The sequence below is a fragment of the Macaca nemestrina genome, chromosome 7, assembly GCF_043159975.1.
Source record: "Macaca nemestrina isolate mMacNem1 chromosome 7, mMacNem.hap1, whole genome shotgun sequence".
Taxonomy (NCBI): domain Eukaryota; kingdom Metazoa; phylum Chordata; class Mammalia; order Primates; family Cercopithecidae; genus Macaca; species Macaca nemestrina.
The window spans coordinates 136,564,226-136,584,125 of record NC_092131.1 but is presented as its reverse complement, the minus strand read 5'-3'; the positions used below and the strand labels follow the sequence as shown (position 1 = coordinate 136,584,125).

The 19,900-nt window shown below is 42.3% G+C and overlaps 1 protein-coding gene across 6 annotated transcripts in view; it reads right to left on the bottom strand.

Annotated features, from left to right (window-relative positions):
* Positions 1-11,212: 11,212 nt before the first annotated feature.
* Positions 11,213-19,900, bottom strand: part of LOC105493006 (dipeptidyl peptidase 8) — an 87,221-nt gene continuing 78,533 nt past the window's right edge. For all 6 annotated transcript variants that reach the window (XM_071101196.1, XM_071101194.1, XM_071101195.1 and 3 more), the window contains 2 exons: positions 19,721-19,832; positions 11,213-15,779 (listed from right to left, as the gene is read on the bottom strand). In XM_071101196.1, coding sequence (XP_070957297.1) covers positions 15,657-15,779; positions 19,721-19,832 — 235 coding nt within the window. In that variant the 3' untranslated portion in view covers positions 11,213-15,656. The remainder of the gene's footprint in view (positions 15,780-19,720; positions 19,833-19,900) is intronic.

Below are 19,900 nucleotides of genomic sequence, written 5' to 3'. Positions count from 1 at the left end.
CCACACAAGGATGTGAATGTACTTAATGTCACTGAACCGTACACTTACAAATGGCTAAAATGGGCCGGGCACAATGGCTCCAATGGCTCACACCTGTAATCCCAGCACGCTGGCAGGCCAAGGCAGGCAGATGGCTTGAGCTCAGGAGTTCCAGACTAGCCTGTGTGACATGGCGGAAACCCATCTCTACAAAAAAAATACAAAAGTTAGCCAGGCTTGGTGGTGTGTGCCTGTAGTCCCAGCTACTTGGGAGGCTGAGTTGGGAGGATCTCTTGAGCCTGGGAAATGGAGGTTGCAGTGAGCCGAAATCACACCACTGCACTCCAGCCTGGGTGACAGAGCGAGACCCCATCTTAAACAAACAAACAAATAGTAGATAAAATGGTAAATTTTGTTATGTGTATTTTATCATAATAAAAAACATAGACGCCCTTAAAACTCAACTCGAGTCCACACTGACCTGTCTGTCCCATTCAACAGGTACTAACTAGATTATTTCTCATATGGTGACTTCTTTATGTTTATATTTCTCAGATGACACTGGAAGTTCCTTGAGGACAGAAACTAGCACTGTGCAGGTGGCCATGCCTACAGTAGACTCACACATGAATTGTCTGAAAATCCAAACACATTTCTCTAAAGAGTCAGCACAGCAAATGAGAGCTTTATCTCAGACTAGCCAATCAAAACCATTTTAACTCATTAAGTATTTGAAATGTTATATATATTGCAGGGAAACATTGGAAATACTAGCAATTAAGCAAAATAGACAAATCAATGGAAAGTTTGAGGAGCTTGGGATTTAATCAGTAATAAATATATAAGCTAAAAAATAATTATTAACTAGGTAAAACAAAAAGCTATTCATGACTGAAAACAAATCCAAAGTTTAGCAATGGCTCACGCCTGTAATCCCAGCACTTTGGGAGGCTGAGGCAGGTGGATCACTTGAGGTCAGGAGTTCAAGACCAGCCTGGGCCACATGGTGAAAACCCATCTCTATTAAAAATACAAAAAATTAGCCTAGCATACTGGCATGCACCTGTGGTCCCAGCTACTCGGGAGGTAGAGGTGAGAGGATCGTTTGACCCCCAGAAGTGGAGGTTGCAGTGAGCCGAGATCGTGCCAGTGCACTCCAGCCTGGGTGACAGAGTGAGACCCTGTCTCAAAAAAAGAAAATATTTGAAGTATATTGTGTGGATTCATCTCTGAATACATTTACATAGTCTTAACGATGTAAAAACGGAATCTAATCTAGTAAAGTTACAATAAAACCATACTGAAGGGATGAGGGAGATGGGAACTGTGGGTATTTGGTGGAAATGGAAGGGAAAACAGCTAAATTCTAATCATTCATAGTGGGACCCCACTAGATAGTACATCAAAATTGAAAAAAAAAGAATAACAATACAAACATATTACTTGAGACTTATATAACTTGACTCTAAGCTATGTGCCTATGTAACCCTGATACATTTAAAACTTTAAAAAATGCATTAAAAAGGTGGTGCAGGTGGACACCCTCCTGGCCTCCTGCTCTCCCTCCTCAGCTCTCTAGGCAGACACTGTTCCATCTGCTCATCCCATCGACGGCTACTTCCCGCCTGGAACGGCTGCTCCCGGATGCTCACCTCTGCAAACCCACCTGCCCCAGCAAGACTGGGGTTCAGATCACTCCTTTTTGGTCCCCTTCTGTAAGGCCCCGGCACATCTGGCGTCTGGCACCATGGGCTGAGATCTGCTCTCTCTTGGGGTCTCTCTGGACGCTCTGCCTGCAGCTGGACACACTGATGGTGGCAGGATGGCAGCACTGTCTTCCACAGAACAGAAAGGCATGCGACACTGTCATATTGTCCATCCCTGTTTGGAATCTCACCCCCACCTGCTGGAGTCTGTGTCTTCCCGCAGCTTCTAGGGGCTGGAATCCTCCCCCTGAACCTGTTCTACCCAACAGTCCTTTGCTCGGACACTTTCCCTATCAAAGCATGACTATCCTGTGACCTGTCCCATCATTTGTCTCCAGATAAGCTAGGCCGGCTGAGGTGAAGCAAGCAGCAGAGCTGGGGGCAGATGCACAATCTCCTTAGCTTCCATCATGCATGGCCCTTCACACTTCTTCCCTGGCACCCCCAGCTTTTTCTACCATTCTCCCCACAATCAGCTCTCCCAGTGTGCCAGCCCCCACACCCCTTATCGCTTCATCCTTATTCTCCCTGCCTGGAATGACTTCCTCCCACCTGGGGAAGCTTGTTCGTTAGTGCCCAATCCAAATGCCACCTCCTTTGTGCAGCCTTCCCTGACCACCCTCTTTTCCCCTGCCCAGAGAACTAATAGCTCGTGTCTGAGTGCTACGTGCCAGGCACTAGGAGCTATGCATGTGTTTGCTCATATCAAAGCCCACAGCAACTCTGTGAAGTAGAATAATCATTAGCTCCATGTAACCACTCAATTCATGTTGCTCGCCAATTAGCTGGTGAAACCAGGATCCGCATTCCGCTTCTGCACTGTGACCTTGGGCAAGGCACACACCTCTCTGAGTTTTCATTTCTTTCCCTGACCAAAAAAAAAAAAAGGGGGGGGGGAGTAATAATATGCCTGACATTCCAGTTTTATTGTGAGGATCAAATTCAATATGATGATGTCATAAGGAAGTACTCTAAGTGGTAGGACACTCACCATACAAATATTAGCAGTTGGTATTCAGAGGGAAATGTGTCACCTGGCTCACAGGTAAAATATTTTATCCCTAACAAGGGCCTTACAGTTAGTGATGCCTTCATTTAAAGGAATGTGGCGGTTGGGCACAGTTGCTCACACCTGTAATCCCAGCACTTTGGGAGGCTGAGGTGGGCGGATCGCTTGAGGTCAGGAGTTCAAGACTAGCCTGGCCAACATGGAGAAACCCTCTCTCTACTAAAAATACAAAAATTAGCTGGGCTTGGTGGTGCACATCTGTAATCCCAACTACTCAGGAGGCTGAGGCAGGAGAATCGCTTGAACCCAGGAGGCGAAGGTTGCAGTGAGCCAAGATCACAACACTGCACTCCAGGCTGGGCGACAGAATGAGTGAGGCTCCATCTCAGAAGGAAAGAAGAAAGAAAGAAAGAGAGAGGGAGGGAGGGAGGGAAGAAGGGAGAGAGAGAGAGAGATAGACAGAGAGAGACAGAGAGAGAGAGAGAGAAAGAGAAAGAAAGAAAAAGAAAGAAAAGAAAAGAAAAGAAAAGAAAAGAAAAAGAAAAGAAAAGAAAGAAATGTGCAATACCAGAAGATCAGCCTTTGGGTCAGGTAAGTGGGAGGTATCTGAGGCCAGGGCAGAGTTCAGTCACCCCCATAGGAGGCTTTTGTACCCACCCTTGTTCATGGCCCAGAAGCTGCTGTCCTCCCAAGATCCCTGGGGCTGAGTCATGTTCCTCTCCCCTTCCAGCATCTATCTTCTCCCCAGGGTTTGGGCCTCACAGCTCAAGTCTTGGAGAGCACTCTGCACCCTCTGGCAGGCCTGGATGGGTGGGGTTGGATCAACAGCAGGAGGGCCAACTTCGCTGTCGTGAATCACTTCCAAACTGCCATCCCATGCCAGTCTGTACTTGACAATTTGGCCTCACAGCAACTCTGTGATGTATTAAAACTCCACTTTAGGGTCCAGGAAACCAAGGGTAGAGAAGCAGAGGTGTTGCTCAAAATCACAACCGCTGGATCTGAACCCAATTCTATCAGATCCCAAATTCCCTTCTCTTTTTCATGCTCTGTCTCCTTTCTGTGGGCAAGTTCAGGGAGATTCTCATCCAAGACCCAACCAGCACACACTTCTTGAGCTCAGCATCAGCTCAGTCCCTGAAGGAACTCAGACTTCAGGCAAGTATCGTATTTCCTTGATTCTAGGATCATTCTTTTGTGTGTGTGTGTGTGTGTGTGTGTGTGTGTGTGTGTATTTGGTTTGGTTTTTTGTTTTTTGAGACATGGTCTGGCTCTGTCACTTAGGCTGGAGTGCAGTGGTGCAATCACAGCTCACTGCAGCCTCAACCTCCTGGGCTCAAGTGATCCTCCCGCCTCAGCCTCCCAAGAAGCTAGGATGATAGGCATGTATCATCAGGCCTGGCTTTCATATTTTTTGTAGAGATGGGGTCTTGCTATGTTGCCCAGGCTGGTCTTGAACTCCTGGGCTCAAGCAATTCTCCCACCTCAGCCCCCTAAAGTGCTGGCATTACAGGCGTGAGCTACTGCACCTGGTTCTTAGGATAGTCTTAATTCACGTTTTGATGTTTCTAATATTAGGGTCTTACAAATGGTGACACCTTAGGTTTTAGGAAATTTAGTAGGAGTTCTAGATTGAGAGTCTTAGATAGTCTTAGATTCAGGTGTCCATGTTCAGCTACCAACTAGTTTGTGCCTTTGGGGAAGTCACTTTACCTCCTTGTACCTCAGGAAGTTAGTCGGCCTGAGTTTTGGTTCCAATTCTGCCACTGAACAGCTGTTATGGCTTTGTAGTCCTCAGGGCCTCAGTTTCCTCATCTGAAAGTGAGGGGAGGGGTCATTGATTTTCTACCTGTTCTTTTAAGCTGTGGAACGTGTTTTCCCTGATTATACATGAGTAAACAGGTAAGTTGCTGTGGGTGAAACAAGGGGTGGGGACTTCCTCTACTCCCCGTGCCTCTGCTGAGGCCACCCTGGCAACAGCCTTGGCACCCTCATTTTGGCAAATTTCTCTGCTTGGGTCTGGCTTGGGAGGACATTGTTCTGGGAGGTGGAGACACAGCTAGAAGCTCCGAGCTTCAGTATGGACTCTAGGCAGCGGGTATGGCCGCGGAGTAATCACTTCCCGGCTTGGCATCAGCTTCTCTTCTGTTAAGTAAAGTGGTAAATTAGATGATTTCTAAAAATACGTTCTGGCTCTAACGTCCTGTGAATAAAATCTTCCATTGCTCTACCTTAGGGATTTTTTTTTTTTTTTTTTTTTTTTTTTTTTTGAGATAGAGTCTCACTCTGTCACCCAGGCTGGAGTGCAGTGGCACGATCTCGGCTCACTGCAACCTCCGCCTCCCGGGTTCAATCGATTCTCCTGTCTCATCCCCCCGAGTAGCTGGGATTACAGGTGTGTGCCACCACACATGGCTACTTTTTGTATTTTTAGTAGAGATGGGGTTTAACCATGTTGACCATGCTGGTCTCGAACTCCTGACCTCAGGTGATCTGCGGTCCTCAGCCTCCCAAAGTCCTGAGATTACAGGCGTGAGCCACCAAGCCCGCCAGAGACTCTTCACTCTGGTTAAACATTAGGATTACCTAGAGAACTTATTTTTAACAAATTAAAAGATGGCAGGACCTCCCCTCCCCGTTTTGATGTAATGGATCCTGGGAGGGACTTATATATGAATGTTTTTAAAAGCTGCCCAGGCAACTGTAATAACAACCAGGGTTGAGAAGGACAATATCTCCTGACCTGAAGCCTCAGTTGGGGATAAAGAATACAAACTACAAGGATATTTTAAAGAAGGAGTTCTAAAAGCTTAAATTTGGGAAGGATTTGGTTTCTTTTGCAGTTACAAACAAATTGGTAGATGGGTACTTAGGAACCTGCAAGCTATCAAGCAGACAACCCTAAATGGGGGATGTCAGATGTTTTTATTTGAAAATTTTTTTGGTATTCAAGTATCTCATACATATCTGACCCTGCAGTAGGTATGATGGGTGAGAATTAAGCAAGTGTAAAGGTACCACTTTGAGAGTCTGTGATCTAACTGGAGAAACAAAACCGGTAGCAAACAGTATGGTATGAAACTAAATGCTAGGCTGGGTGAGGTGGCTTATGCCTGTAATCCCAGCACTTTGGGGCACCGAAGTGGGCGGATCACTTGAGGTCAGGAGTTCGAGACCAGCCTAGCCAACATGGTAAAACACCATCTCTACTAAAAATACAAAAAGTAGCAGGGCATGGTGGTGCGTACCTGTAATCCCAGCTACTCGGGAGGGTGATGCAGGAGAATCGCTTGAACCCAGGAGGCAGAGGTTGCAGTGAGCCGAGATGGCACCACTGTACTCCAGCCTGGGTGACAGAGCAAGACTCTGTCTCAAAAAGAAAAAAAAAAAAAAAAAAAAGAAATTAAATGTTAAATTTGAGATAACCTTTATTGAGTTACTGTATACCAGGCATCATGTGCTTATGTATATTAACTAATCCAATCCTCCACTGAGTTTCTTTTTGTTTTTTTTTTTTTTGAGATAAGGTCTCACTCTGTTGCCTGGACTGGAGTGCAGTGGTGCAATCTCGGCTTATTGTGATCTCCACCCCGCAGGTTCAAGCCATTCTCATGCCTCAGCCTCCTGAGTAGCTAGGATTACAGGAGTACACCACGACAAACACCTAATTTTTGTATTTTTAGTAGAGATGGGGTTTTGCCATGTTGGCCAGGCTGGTCTCGAACCTCTGGCCTCAAGTGATCCTCACACCTCAGCCTCCCAAAGTGCTGCGATTACAGGTGTGTGCCACCCCGCCCAGAGTGTTTTTTGTTTGTTTGTTTTTTAGATAGGGTCTTGCTCTGTTGCCCAGGCTGGAGTGGTGTGGCTCACTGCAGCCTCCGCCTCCTGGGTTCAAGGGATTCTCCTGCCTCAGCCTCCTGAGAAGCTGGGGTTACAGGTGCATGCCACCATACCCAGCTAATTTTTGTATTTTTAGTAGAGACAGGGTTTCACCATATTGGCGGCTGGCCAGGCTTTTTTTTTTTTTTTTTTTTTTGAGACAGAGTCTCGCTCTGTTGCCCAGGCTGGAGTGTAGTGGCGTGATCTCAACTGACTGCAACCTCCGCCTCCCGGGTTCAAGCAATTCTCCTGCCTCATCCTCCCTGGGTAGCTGGGATTTACAGGCACGTGCCACCACGCCCAGCTAATTTTTGTATATATATATATGTGTATTTTTGAAATGGTATCTCGCTCTGTTGCCAGGCTGGGGTGCGGTGGCGCAGTCTCAGCTCACTGCAACCTCCACCTCCCAGGTTCAAGCGATTATCCTGCCTCAGCCTCCAGAGTAGCTGGGATTACAGGTGCATGCCACTATGCCTGGCTAGTTGTTGTGTTTTTAGTAGAGATGTGGTTTCACCATGTTGGCCAGACTGGTCTCGAACTCCTGACCTAAGGTGATTGCTGCCTCATCCTCCCAAAGTGCTGGGATTACAGCCATGAGCCACTGCGCCTGGCAGGAGGGTCTTGAATGTCAGACAGAACTTGTATTTGATTAGGGACTAGAGCACCACTTGAAGTTTGGCAGGAAATAATTAGCTTGCCAGGCTGGGCACAGTGGCTCATGCCTATAATCCCAGCACTTTGGGAGGCTGAGGCAGGAGGACTGCTTGAGCTCAGGAGTTCAAGATCAGCCTGGTTGAACAAAGTGGGACCCCCGTCTGTACAAGAAATGAAAAAATTAGCTGGGAGTGGTGGTGTGTGCCTGAAGTCCCAGCTATTTGGGAAGGTGAGGTGGGAGGATCACCTGAGCCTGGGAGGTTGGGGCTGCAGTGGGTGTGTTCATGCCACATTGCATTCCTACCTGGGCAACAGAGGGAGACCCTGTCTCAAAGAGGAAAAAAAAAAAAAAGCTCCTTTAAAGGAAGTGGCTTCTAGGTGGAAAGTGAAGTTGGTCCTGAGAGCCTACTGAGGGCAAGGACTGTATCCTCTTCAATTCTGGTTTCTGAGGGCCTAGCATAGACCTGGCACATGATTGTTCCTAAATATTTGCTAAATGAAAGTTGAGAAATGCTTATTTGAAGTCACTTGGAATTCTATTCTTCACCCTGAACTCAGGGTGGACAGAGAGCTGCTGTATTTACCCGGCATTGAGATCGTGAGACCTAGACTGGGAGAGGAGCAACAATAGGAAAGAAGAGGAATGGACGGTTGAGACAGCTTAAAGCAATTAACTGGCACGGCAACACATCAAGTACCCAACTGAACTGCAGACAGTGGTATACACATGCATGCTTAGGGATGCGACTATGACAAGGTATGTGCTCAGTAATTAAGCCAGCACAGACAGGTCATTTTACAGAGAAGCTTTGTGGTTTCCAGAACCATCCTGGCCAGAGGACTGACCTTCCTGCAAATAACTGTCACTTCTGAGTAGGATGTTAAGCTATGCCACATCTACAGGGTGTTTTTCCAGTAAAGATGGGGGAGTCCTGGAGCTAGCTAAGGACAACTATCCTGGCTAATTGCTTCCCCAAACTTCTATTTTAAGAACACAGGTTTGGAGTCCAATTTAGAGAGAGCGTCTTTTAGTAAGGAGTAAGGAACAAACAGCAGACTGAACAATCTGTGTCTTTCAGAGCTGAAATTACAATGGGAGCTCAAACTCTTCCAGGGTGATAGAACCAGAAGATGAATCCTTAAATCCTAGTAAATCCCCAAACTACACCGAACCCAAAACAAAATTATACTCTGGTTATGAGATTCTCACACTGTGACTGTTTCACTCTACTCCCCACAAAAGCACCAAGGGATCAATATCTGCCCCCTCATATCCATTGGGTGGGGTGGGTGAGGTTAACAGGGCCAAAGGGAAGTCAAAAGGCTTCAAGGCTGTAGCACTTGCTCCGAATCTGGGGCACTGGAGTTCTATAGCTGGAAGTCTACACCTCCGTCACAGTTATACAGGACGCTTACGGCTAGTCTGAAAGCTTTTTTTTTTTTTTTTTTTTTTTTGAGACAGGGTCTTGTTGCCCAGGCTGGACTGCAGTGGTATAATCGCAGCACACTGCAGCCTCGACCTCCTGTGCTCAAGTGATCCTTTGCCTCAGTCTCCTGAGTAGCTGGCATTACAGGCATGCACTATCATGCTCAGCTAATTTTAAAAGTTTTAGTAGAGACAAGATCTTGCTATGTTGCTCAGGCTGGTCTCAAACTCCTGAGCTCATGCAGTCCTCCTGCCTTGGCCTCTCAAAGTGCTGGGATTACAGGTGTGAGCCACCTCATTTGGCGTGAAAGCTAATTTAAAAAAAAATATATATATATATATATATATTTTGAAACAAGGTCTGGCTCTATCACCCAGGCTGGAGTGCAGTAGTGTGATCTCAGCTCACTGCAGCCTCTGCCTCCAAGGCTCAAGCGATCCTCTCACCTCAGCCTCCTGAGTAGCCAGAACTACAGGTGCACATCACCACACCCGGGTAGTTTTTTGTATTTTTGTAGAGACAGGGGTTTCACCATGTTGCCCAGGCTGGCCTCAAACTTGTGAGCTCGAGCAATCTGCCCACCTCAGCCTCCCAAAGTGCTAGGACTGCAGGCATGAGCCACTGTGCCAGGTGAAAGCTGATTTTTGATTTTTGATAGGCCAAGGTAATCTATAAAATTTCCCAACCATAATGTTATAAATAGATCATATGTATAATGAGATACTAATTTCTTTAAAGTTGAGGTGGGCCTGGACAGCCACTTCTGGCTACAAGCAGCTTTAACAGCTTATCCCAGTGTGCATGTTTATCCTTGTGTCATACGACTATCTCTTTTTGTGTTACAAGATGAAAAGGTTAGGAAGCACTCATCTACAGCAGTCCCTTACTTTTTATTTTTTTGAGACAGAGTCTCACACTGTTCCCCAGGCTAGAGAGCAGTGGTGTGATCTTGGCTCACTGCAACCTCTGCCTCCGGGGCTCAACAGATTCTGCCTCAGTCTCCCGAGTAGCTGGGATTACAGACATGCGCCACCATGCCCGGCTAATTTTTGTATTTTTAGTATACAAATATTCATTCACTATGTTGGCTAGGTTGGTCTTGAACTCCTGACTTCAAGTGATCTACCTGTCTCAGCCTCCCAAAGTGCTAGGATTACAGGCGTGAGCCACCGCACCCGGCCTAGCAGTCCCTTATTTTAAACATATTTTTATTCCTAATAATTTTTGTATACAAAATAAAAGTTTAAGACCCTAATACAGCTGTGGTTCTTAACTTTTTTGGGGTCATTATCCCTCTGAGTATTTGATAACGCCAAAGAGCCTATCTCCAGAATAATACACTACTACTTTTCATGCAATATTTCACACACAACTTGAGGGTTACAGAATCCAGATTAAGTATCTGTTCTGGAAGGATTATCACACAAACCCATTTACTTATTTCAGAGGGGTTCATCTGCCTCCTCTCTGCCCTTTCTCTAATAAAACTTAAAAAAAAAAACTATTGTCAGGCCGGGCGTGGTGGCTCACGCCTGTAATCCCAGCACTTTGGGAGGCCGAGGCAGGCACATCATCTGAGTTCGTGACGGACTTTGAGAACAGCCTGGCCAACACAGTGAAACCCTGTCTCTACATTAGCCAGGTGTGGTGGCAGGCGCCTGTAATCCCAGCTACTTGGGAGGCTGGGGCAGGAAAATCGCTTGAACCTGGGCAGGGGAGGTTGCAGTGCGCCAAGATTGCACCACTACACTCCAGCCTGGGTGACAGAACAAGACTCCACCTAAAACAAAAACAAAAACAAAAAAACCCAGAAACCTCTGAAATACACAGTACATTAAACTCCCTCAAAGTTTTCTGGGCAGTAGGGACCAGGCGTGGTGGCTCATGCCTGTAATCCCAGCACTTTGGGAGGCCAAGGTGGGTGGATCACGAGGTCAGATGTCAGGAGATCAAGACCATCCCGGCTAACACAGTGAAACCCCATCTCTACTAAAAATACAAAAAATTAGCCAGACGTGGTGGTGGGTGCCTGTAGTCCCAGCTACTCGGGAGGCTGAGGCAGGAGAATGGCGTGAACCTGGAAGGCAGAGCTTGCAGTGAGCCAAGATTGTGCCACTGCACTTCAGCCTGGGCGACAGTGCGAGACTGTCTCAAAAAAAAAAAAAAAATTCCTGGGCAGCATGCAGAAGCCACTATCAACTCTAGGTGGTATTCCCACAAACCCCCAGCTGCTTGGGGGTGGAGGTTGGGGTAGGGGGATATGCTCCTCACTGGCTGTAAGCACCATTTACCCTTGTAGTTATCAACCACTGGTTGTTGGGAACCACTTGCAGATAGAAAGCAGTTCTCTGCACACCTCCCATTAGGCTTGGATGCATTTTGGTTAGTGTTTATACTAAAATCCCCAATGTAATCCTTCATACTGCAGTCTCTCTTCTCCACTGCAAGCACATGACCTTGTTCATGTGTATTAGTCACTCCACAGTTGTCACTAATCAAGGCAAGGTTGTACATTTCCCATGGGCAAATGGGAGAAAAAGGAACATTTAAATCAGTTAATTTCAGCAGCATCTTTATTGCAACAAATAACCTGTAATAAAATGCAACAAAACTAATGTTTCACTTTACATGATTAAAAGCCATATACCTAAAAATGAGAAAACCCATAAGCTTACTGGAGTGAGACATGCAATTCTTTTTATACAAGTCAATGCTTAAAACAGCAGGCACTTTATGTTCTAAAATTAACCACCTGAACTCCAATTTTGCTGAATACAACATAAATTTGTTTTGGGGTTACTTAAAAACAAACATACAAACACTACTTTTTCTTTACCTGTAAAGGACTTATGAAATGATTACCTAGAGCCCAGCACCTTGCACTAACATCTCCATATTTGAGGCTGGAAGATGGATAGGTGAGGCTGGGAAGGTGGGAGTCAAAAAAGTTTCCTTTCTGCTTTATATCTGCTGGGAATAGACACTCACCTTATATAGTTTAGAAATGGCCATGTCTCTTTTCTTACATCAAATAGCTATAAGATGGGCTCCCAGGCTTAAGCAAGCACTCTACTCTATATTCCAATCCTCAAATCCCCCACTATACCAAGGAAGACACATTTAGTGCAATGAATTTAATTAACTTCAGAATGTCATATACTAATTAGAAGTACTGCTTCATTAATAAGCATGCTTAGCATTTACTTTGGAATGGAAAAATTAACCATTTTTATGTGGTTACCTTTAAAATGTTTTATACGAATATATTAATAAATATTTCTTTAAAAATTTACCTTTTCTATATATCATTTAACTACCATGAGGCAGGACACCTGGCTGGAGTCCAGCACCAACTGGCTACTAACTGGCTGTGTGGTCACGGGTATATTTCCTCCTCTCTCTCTAGCATGTAGGTTGTTCTTCTAACAAATGAGAATATTAGATTAAATCAAAGATTGATTCCATCTTGGAAAATGCATGATTTAATAATGAGAAATCTTATAGGAATCATTCTACCTGAAGAGAACTATGCTATAGAAAGGTGGGCTATACTATCTGGAAGGAATAAAACAAGTAGTAAAAAAAAAAAAAAAAAAAAAGAAAAAATTAAGCTTCGGTATCAACATTGCATTTTTTAAAAAGGTAATGCATGCGTTGTGACCTAATCCTCTTGTATGAGGCTTTGGAAAAGAACCAGGAATGGCATAAAGAGAAAAACTTTTATTCCAAAATTAATCTCCAGACAAACGGGATAGAAACAAAGTAAACACCTCCTGCTGCTTTCAGAGTGAGAAGGGCCAAACAAGTTACCACAGATGAGCAGCTTCATGGACTACTGTTTAGGTTCTTGTGAATCAGTCCAGTGTAAAAAATCACCTATTATTAATCCAACTCCATTCTCTATAGAAGAGTTTCTTAAAGTAGTCCATAGATGACTTACTGTAGGATCGCGTGGAAAGCTTGTCAGAAATGCACATTCCTGGTGTCTACCTAAATCAATGGAATACAAATTTTTATTTATTTATTTATTTTGAGGCAGAGTCTCACTCTGTCACCCAGACTGGACTACAGTGGCGCCATCTTGGCTCACTGCAACTTCCACCTCCTAGGTTCAAGCGATTCTCCTGCCTCAGCCTCCCGAGTAGGTTCGGGATTATAGGCACACGCCATCATGCCCGGCTAATTTTTTTGTATTTTTAGTAGAGATGGGGTTTCACCATGTTGACCAAGCTGGTCTTGATGTCCTGACTTCAAGTGATTCACCCGCCTTGGTCTCCCAAAGTGCTAGGATTACAGGTGTGAGCCACCATGCCTAGCCTGGGAATACATATTTTTAAGAGTGAGTTTCAAAACTCTACATTTCTTTTAGTAAGTATCCCAGATGAATCTTAGATTTTGAGTTCCACTACTCTAAAATGCTCAAGTATCCCTCTTGATGGCTGTTCAAGTGTACACATTTATCAAGTCTTTAAAAACACAGTATGATATTATGTAACCTAGTGCTTTTTGGCTCCCACTAAACTGTTGCTACTTTTATATATTCTTGCCGTTTAAGCTGTTACCCACACTTAAGGGGTACAAACTTTTAGTTAGACTTCTACTGATTGCCTCAATTGACTATGATATTTTCCACACTGGTTGTAAAAAGCAAATTCAGTCAAACTGTCTTTCTGTAAGTGAATTCATTCAGGTATTTTTTCCCCGCTAAAGAAGCAGAATGGCATTTAAGTGACTGGGAGTGATAATAGAAACATTCTTTATGATAGGAGGAAAGAAGAAGGCAACATGCAAAAGGAAAACACCGGTGAATTCAAGAGTACATGAAGTTTTCTAAGTTTGTTTCGGTAAAATAAAAGATCCCATTTTGAAGAAACAGTCTTAATGTGTGAAAGGTTTCAATGGAGTAGCTGCTTAAAAGCTACTGTATACCATTTCTATTGTATATTGCATATAAGGATAGATCCTTTGAGGCCAATTAGTCCAAACAAAACAAAACAAAACACCCTCCACAGTCAGATACATACTTAAAGGGGAAAATACTTTCTTGAGGAAGAAAGTTACCCAAATCAATTTAATTTAACATTGAAAATATATATAAACAAATCTTGGCATGGGAAAATATCAAACATGAAAAGCAATACACATACAGATAATAAGAAAAAGCGTGGTATCTATTATACAGTATAAACACAAACAGCAAAACCCAATACCTTTCCCAAAGACAGAACCACCATGTCATCCTGCCATTTCTGGGCTTTCCCTACCTCCCACTTGGTGTCAATGAAGTCCACCTCTTACCAGTAGTCACCAACCTTACTAATGAAGGCTGTGCTCTCTATGGGGAAATCTACTCTCTCTGTAGTGATGAGAAAGAAATACAGCAAATTTTCTTGGAGTGTTGTTTAAAAGTATTGGTAATAACTTTCTAAACACTGAAGTGTGTGATAAAAAGCATCAAATTCATAGATGCCTTCCCTGCCACCGGTGTCAACGTGACCAATCTAGCACCCCAAGACTCTAACAGGGCAGATCTCAATTAGCACCTGAAAGCCTATGAGCTCTCTTCATAGCTAAATCCTAGTGCTAAACCAAGAAAAGTTCATGATCATTCAAGAAAACTGTTTATAGGCTTTAAACACCAAAAAAAAGAGAGCCATGGCTTGCCAGGGATTAGTTTATGGTAAAGAGGTTATCTGTAAACATTTGTATTTTAAGCTTACAATATCTAAATTATGTTCAAATAATTTTAAAAGGATAAAGTTTAAATGTGTAGGATTTCTAAACCTAAGAGAAAAAAAAAAAAAAAAGAATTATAAAAGTAACTCTAAGGAACTTTTCCTCCCCTGAATCATGTTACTCTGTAGCTGTGCTGGCAAGACAGTGATTTATTGATTCTGGTTTCCTTAATACTCTAGTTGTTTAAATTTCAGTTTCCAAACATTTTCCTGAGTCTTTTTGTTAAAACTACTTCTGCTTAGTTTTTAATCAGGTCCTCACCACCTCTTCTCTCTGTCATTTCCCAAACCCAGGACTCCCCACCCCACTGTGATTCCCTTCAATCTCCTTAAAATTCTAGAATATTTTAATAAGGAAATTCTAAAAGGAAACTGGCACCACTACATTTTCTGAAGAATTCTAGTGAATGTGTACTTTTTCCTTTTCTTAAAGGAAAAAAACAAACAAACAAAAAAAACAAAACAAAAAAACAAAAAAAAAACTTGCCTGCAAATATTTAAGCTCTAATCATTTAAAAATTTTCTGCCTGTAATTATCAGTATCATGACTAATTAAATCCATGCTACATATACAGTTACTAGCCTTTATGCAAAAGGAAAAGCCCACTCCGTTAATATCATCAAAGAAAAATGAGAATTATTTATATTAGATACAGATTAAATTGGCTAAAAACTGGTCAGTGCCAAAACAAGTGTCTTTAGGAGGCCACTAAGTTATCCTTGAAAAATCAATAATGAATGACTGGTTAAGTCAAGTTTAATAGTTATTAGTTCATAACATGCTGGATATGCCCAAGCAATGAAGCATAAGCTATTCAATTACATTTAAGTGCTATCAAATCTGTAACTAGTCAGAGATTCTGGAACTGAACCAAACCAATCACTAATATCATATTTTAACAAACTCAAAAGTATACTGTAAAAATACACTAATTAAGTTCATGAAGTTTATAATACTATTAAAAGTGAAAATAGGGTAGTATGAATACATGGTGTTAATGCTTTTTTTTTTTTTTGAGTAATTCTCATGGTATTGCTGGGTCTCTCAGGAATATGTATCATTTGATTTTGAGCATGTGGGGTTAAGGTATTAGATTACTACCACAAACTGTAGACCCCTGCATGGCACCACATTTATTTTCAGGAGTAGATGTTACGTGGCAGGTATCAAAGTGTGATGATCAATTCTGTGTTTTCTATTGATTAAACCTCCTCATTTGGTTAAATAGCCAGTGTATACCAGAGAGTTCTATACAGGTCAAAATTATATCACTTTTAGAGCAGCAATACGTGATCCAAGGTTTTCTTGAAGGTAGTGCAAAAGATGCAGTTCATAATGTTCTCCAGATTCAGGAACTCTTATGCTGTGTCTCTCCTGAGGATAGATCTTACCAACAACAAAAAATAAAGATACAAAAAAAAAAAAAAAAAAAGAATTTAGTGATACATCCTCTTCCAAAGCTTTCCAGAGATTTTAAACAGGATTAATAATATGAATCACAGCCTCTATGCAATATTGTAGAATAAATCGTATCTAAACGCTCCTCTCCTCATCTTATGATTTCCTTATTAAACATTAGGCTTAATGATGGATTTACCTGTAGACCAATGGTTTGTTCTCTAAGTGTGGTCTATAGACTTTCAGAGGTCTCTGAAAGCTTTTCAACGGATACAAACGGTCGAAACTACTTTTAGAACAACACAAAGACATTATTTGCCTTTACTTGTTGTGTCAGCATTTACAGTGATGATGCAAAAGCAAAGGTGAGTAAAACTGCTGGGTAGCATGAATCAAGGCACTATCATTAAACTGCACTAGAAGTCACAATATTCCTCACCACCACACACTTCCAATAAAAAGAAAAATGTCAGTTTCAATTAAGTAGCGGTAAAAATTAGAATTTATTAAGTTACAACCTTTGAGTAGAAGTCTTTAATATTCTGTGTTTATGAAATGGGAATGCATAAAGCACCTGTGCTACAGGATGTCTCAAGGAAAAGTACTAGTGTGAATGAGTCACAAGCTGAACTGCTGCTTTTTAAATGGAACTCCATTTTTAACTTCAAAGAATGACTGACAACTATGGTTATTTAGGGTATCCAGTAAATATTTTCTCAAAAGTGAATGAAGTGAGTTGGCCACTTCATGGACAACACTGACAGTATTTGTTGCCAATGATAAAATCTGGGCTTTTGAGTTAGAATTTTGGAAAACTTGCATCTACTACTATTAACTAATGAGCTTACCAATACTTAGACACTTTTCTGATAAGATCAGTGGTAATATAACTATATGTGATTTTTAAAATATTGTACAATAAAAGGCGTCAACATTTGAAAGACTGGAATAACACAGCGAGCCAGTATTTTCCAGATGGCTAATGCATGGTAAAAGATCCATTTGAAGTATAAGATCCACACTTTAACGTAACAGAATATGAAGTTTATATATATCACTTCAGATTCCACACTAAAACCTAGCTTTAAGTCAGATGCAGGAGCCCATTCCCTGTAGTCTCAACTACTTGGGAGGCTGAGGTGGGAGGATTGCTTGACCCCAGGAGTTTGAAACCAGTCCAGGAATCACAGTAAGACTTCAATTGAAAAAAATAAAATTAAAAAACAACAAAAAATTCATTGGCTGGGCATGGTAGCTCACCTTGCTTGCAATCCTAGCACTCTGGGAGGCTGAGGTGGGAGGATCACTTGAGTTCAGGAGTTTGAGATCAGCCTGGGCAACTTAGTGACACCCATCTCTTAATATATTTAGGCCAGGCGCAGTGGCTCATGCCTGTAATCCCAGCACTTTGGAAGGCCGAAGCAGGTGGATCACGAGGTCAGAAGATTGAGACCATCCTGGCTAACACAGTGAAACCCTGTCTCTACTAAAAATACAAAACATTAGCCAGGCCTGGTGGTGGGTGCCTGCAGTCCCAGCTACTCGGGAGGCTGAGGCAGGAGAATGGTGGGAACCTGGGAGGCGGAGCTTGCAGTGAGCTGAGATTGCGCCACTGTACTCCATCCTGGGAGACAGAGCAAGACTCTGTCTCAAAAAAAAAAAAAAAAAATATATATATATATATATATATAAAACCTGGGTGTAGTGGCTCACACCTGTAATCCTAATACTTTTGGAGGCTAAGGCCTCAAATCACCTGAGGTCAGCAGTTCAAGACCAGCCTAGTCAACATGGTGAAACCTCATCTCTACTAAAAGTACAAAAAAATTAGCTGGGCATAGTGGTACGAGCCTGTAGTCCCAGGTACTCAGGAGGGTGAGGCACGAGAACTGATAGAACCTAGGAAGCAGAGGTTGCAGTTAGCCAAGATCACATTACTGCATTCCAGCCTGGGTGACAGAGCAGGTCTCCATTTCAAAAAAAAAAAAAAGTGTGTGTGTGTGTGTATATATATATTTATTTATATATATATATAATTTAAAAATATATATAATAAAAAGTATATATGATATATATATTTAAAACAACAAAAACAAACAAAATCCCACAACCTTTAAGAAACTACCACTTGTCCAGTTTTGGTACAGTATCAAAGAATGGTATCTACAATTAACTGAAAAAGCTAAAATATTACTCCCATTTCTTTTTTTTTTTGATGGAGTCCACTCTGTCACCCAAGCTGGAGTGCAGTGGCACGATCTCGGCTCACTGCAACCTCTGCCTCCCGGGTTCATGCAGTTCTTGTGCCTCAGACTCCTGAGTAGTTGGGATTACAGGCATGCACCACCACACCCGGCTAATTTTTGTATTTTTATTTTAATTTTTTTTGGAGACGGAGTCTCACTCTGCCACCCAGGCTGGAGTGCAGTGGTGTAATCTTGGCTCACTGCAAGCTCTGCCTCCCAGGTTCACTCCATTCTCCTGCCTCAGCCTCCTGAGTAGCTGGGACTACAGGCGCCCGCCACAACGCCCGGCTAATTTTTTGTATTTTTAGTAGAGACGGGGTTTCACCGTGTTAGCCAGAATGGTCTCAATCTTCTGACCTCGTGATCCGCCTGCCTTGGCCTCCCAAAGTGTTGGGATTACAGGCGTGAGCCACTGCGCCTGGCCCCATTTCATAACTACATACTCTGTGAGGCCAAATTTTTCTTCACATACTTTAGCCAAAACAACATATCACAACAGATTGAGTACAGAAAGAGACATAAGAATGTAAGTGTCTTCTTTATTATTATGTCAGACATTAAAGGAACTTAGAAAAATGTAAAATATTGCTGTTTTTCTCAGTAAATTGTTTTGGAATATAGTTTTTCTCTATGAAAAATGTGATTTGTGTTAACATGTAATAGTTTATTATTATCATTTTTGAGATGGAGTTTCACTCTTGTTGCCCAGGCTGTAGTGCAATGGCGCAATCTCAGCTGATCGCAACCTCCGCCTCCCCAGTTTAAGCAATTCTCCTGCCTCAGCTCCCAAGTATCTGGGATTACAGGCGTGCGCCACCATGCCCGACTAGTTTTTGTATTTTTAGGGTTTCTCCATTATGGTCAGGCTTGTCTCGAACTCCTGACCTCAAGTGATCCACGCCCACCTTGGCCTCCCAAAGTGCTGGGATTACAGGCGTGAGCCACTGCACCGGGCTGATAGTTTATTATTTTAAAATATTTAAAATTTTTCTCAGTTTTAATATCTTATATGAGAAATATTCGTTGATATAATCGACATAAACAAAGTTCTTTGGTAGGTAAAGGTGTCCTGAAACCAAAAAGCTTAAAAATTGCTGCTATAAATATCTCATAGTTTAAACATAAATATCAACTGAAATGTTAAAAAGGAAAAAGTAATTTTTTCAATTTTTGTGTGCACATAATCTGTTTAAGAAGTAAAACATAGTTTTAAGAAAAACTGGAATAAGGATCTATAAATGGAGCAATGGAGGAGGGTAACTTGCTGGTTTCTGCTCCAATGTCAATGTAAAATAAAAGAAAATTAAAAGACCATATAATCAGGCCCTAAAAATCCTTTTACAACCATGAAATCAAAATAGCATATCTTCACCCTTCAAAGCGGAAAAAGAAAAGCAAAGGAGAACAGTGAATGACTTCCTGTCATCTTTTCCATGCTTCCAAACTGAAAGCAGATACAGACACACAGTCATGTAATCTGATAGGCAGATATGTCAGCCTGACTGCAACAGAATCTTAATTTTTATCCAACTACAGGCACTACTAAATATGCCTCTTCTTTTAGTTCTCTTAAGCAGAGGGTGGACACTCTAAAAATCCGGACTTACCCTACAGTTAATAGATTTCAAAGTAATCAATCACTAATCATGACTGCATTTAACCAGAAAATGTAGAATAACTCACCTGTAAATCATATGGCTTTCCAGCCCTCACTAAAAAACTCAGTAATATACTGGTATGTGCAAAATGGACATTCTCATCCAGGAACCCATGTAAGAGCAGTAAACGATTTGGTCTGGAGAAATGGAAATATTACAGGATTAGGCAAAATAGTACAGTATTTGGGAAAACAATTTCACTTAT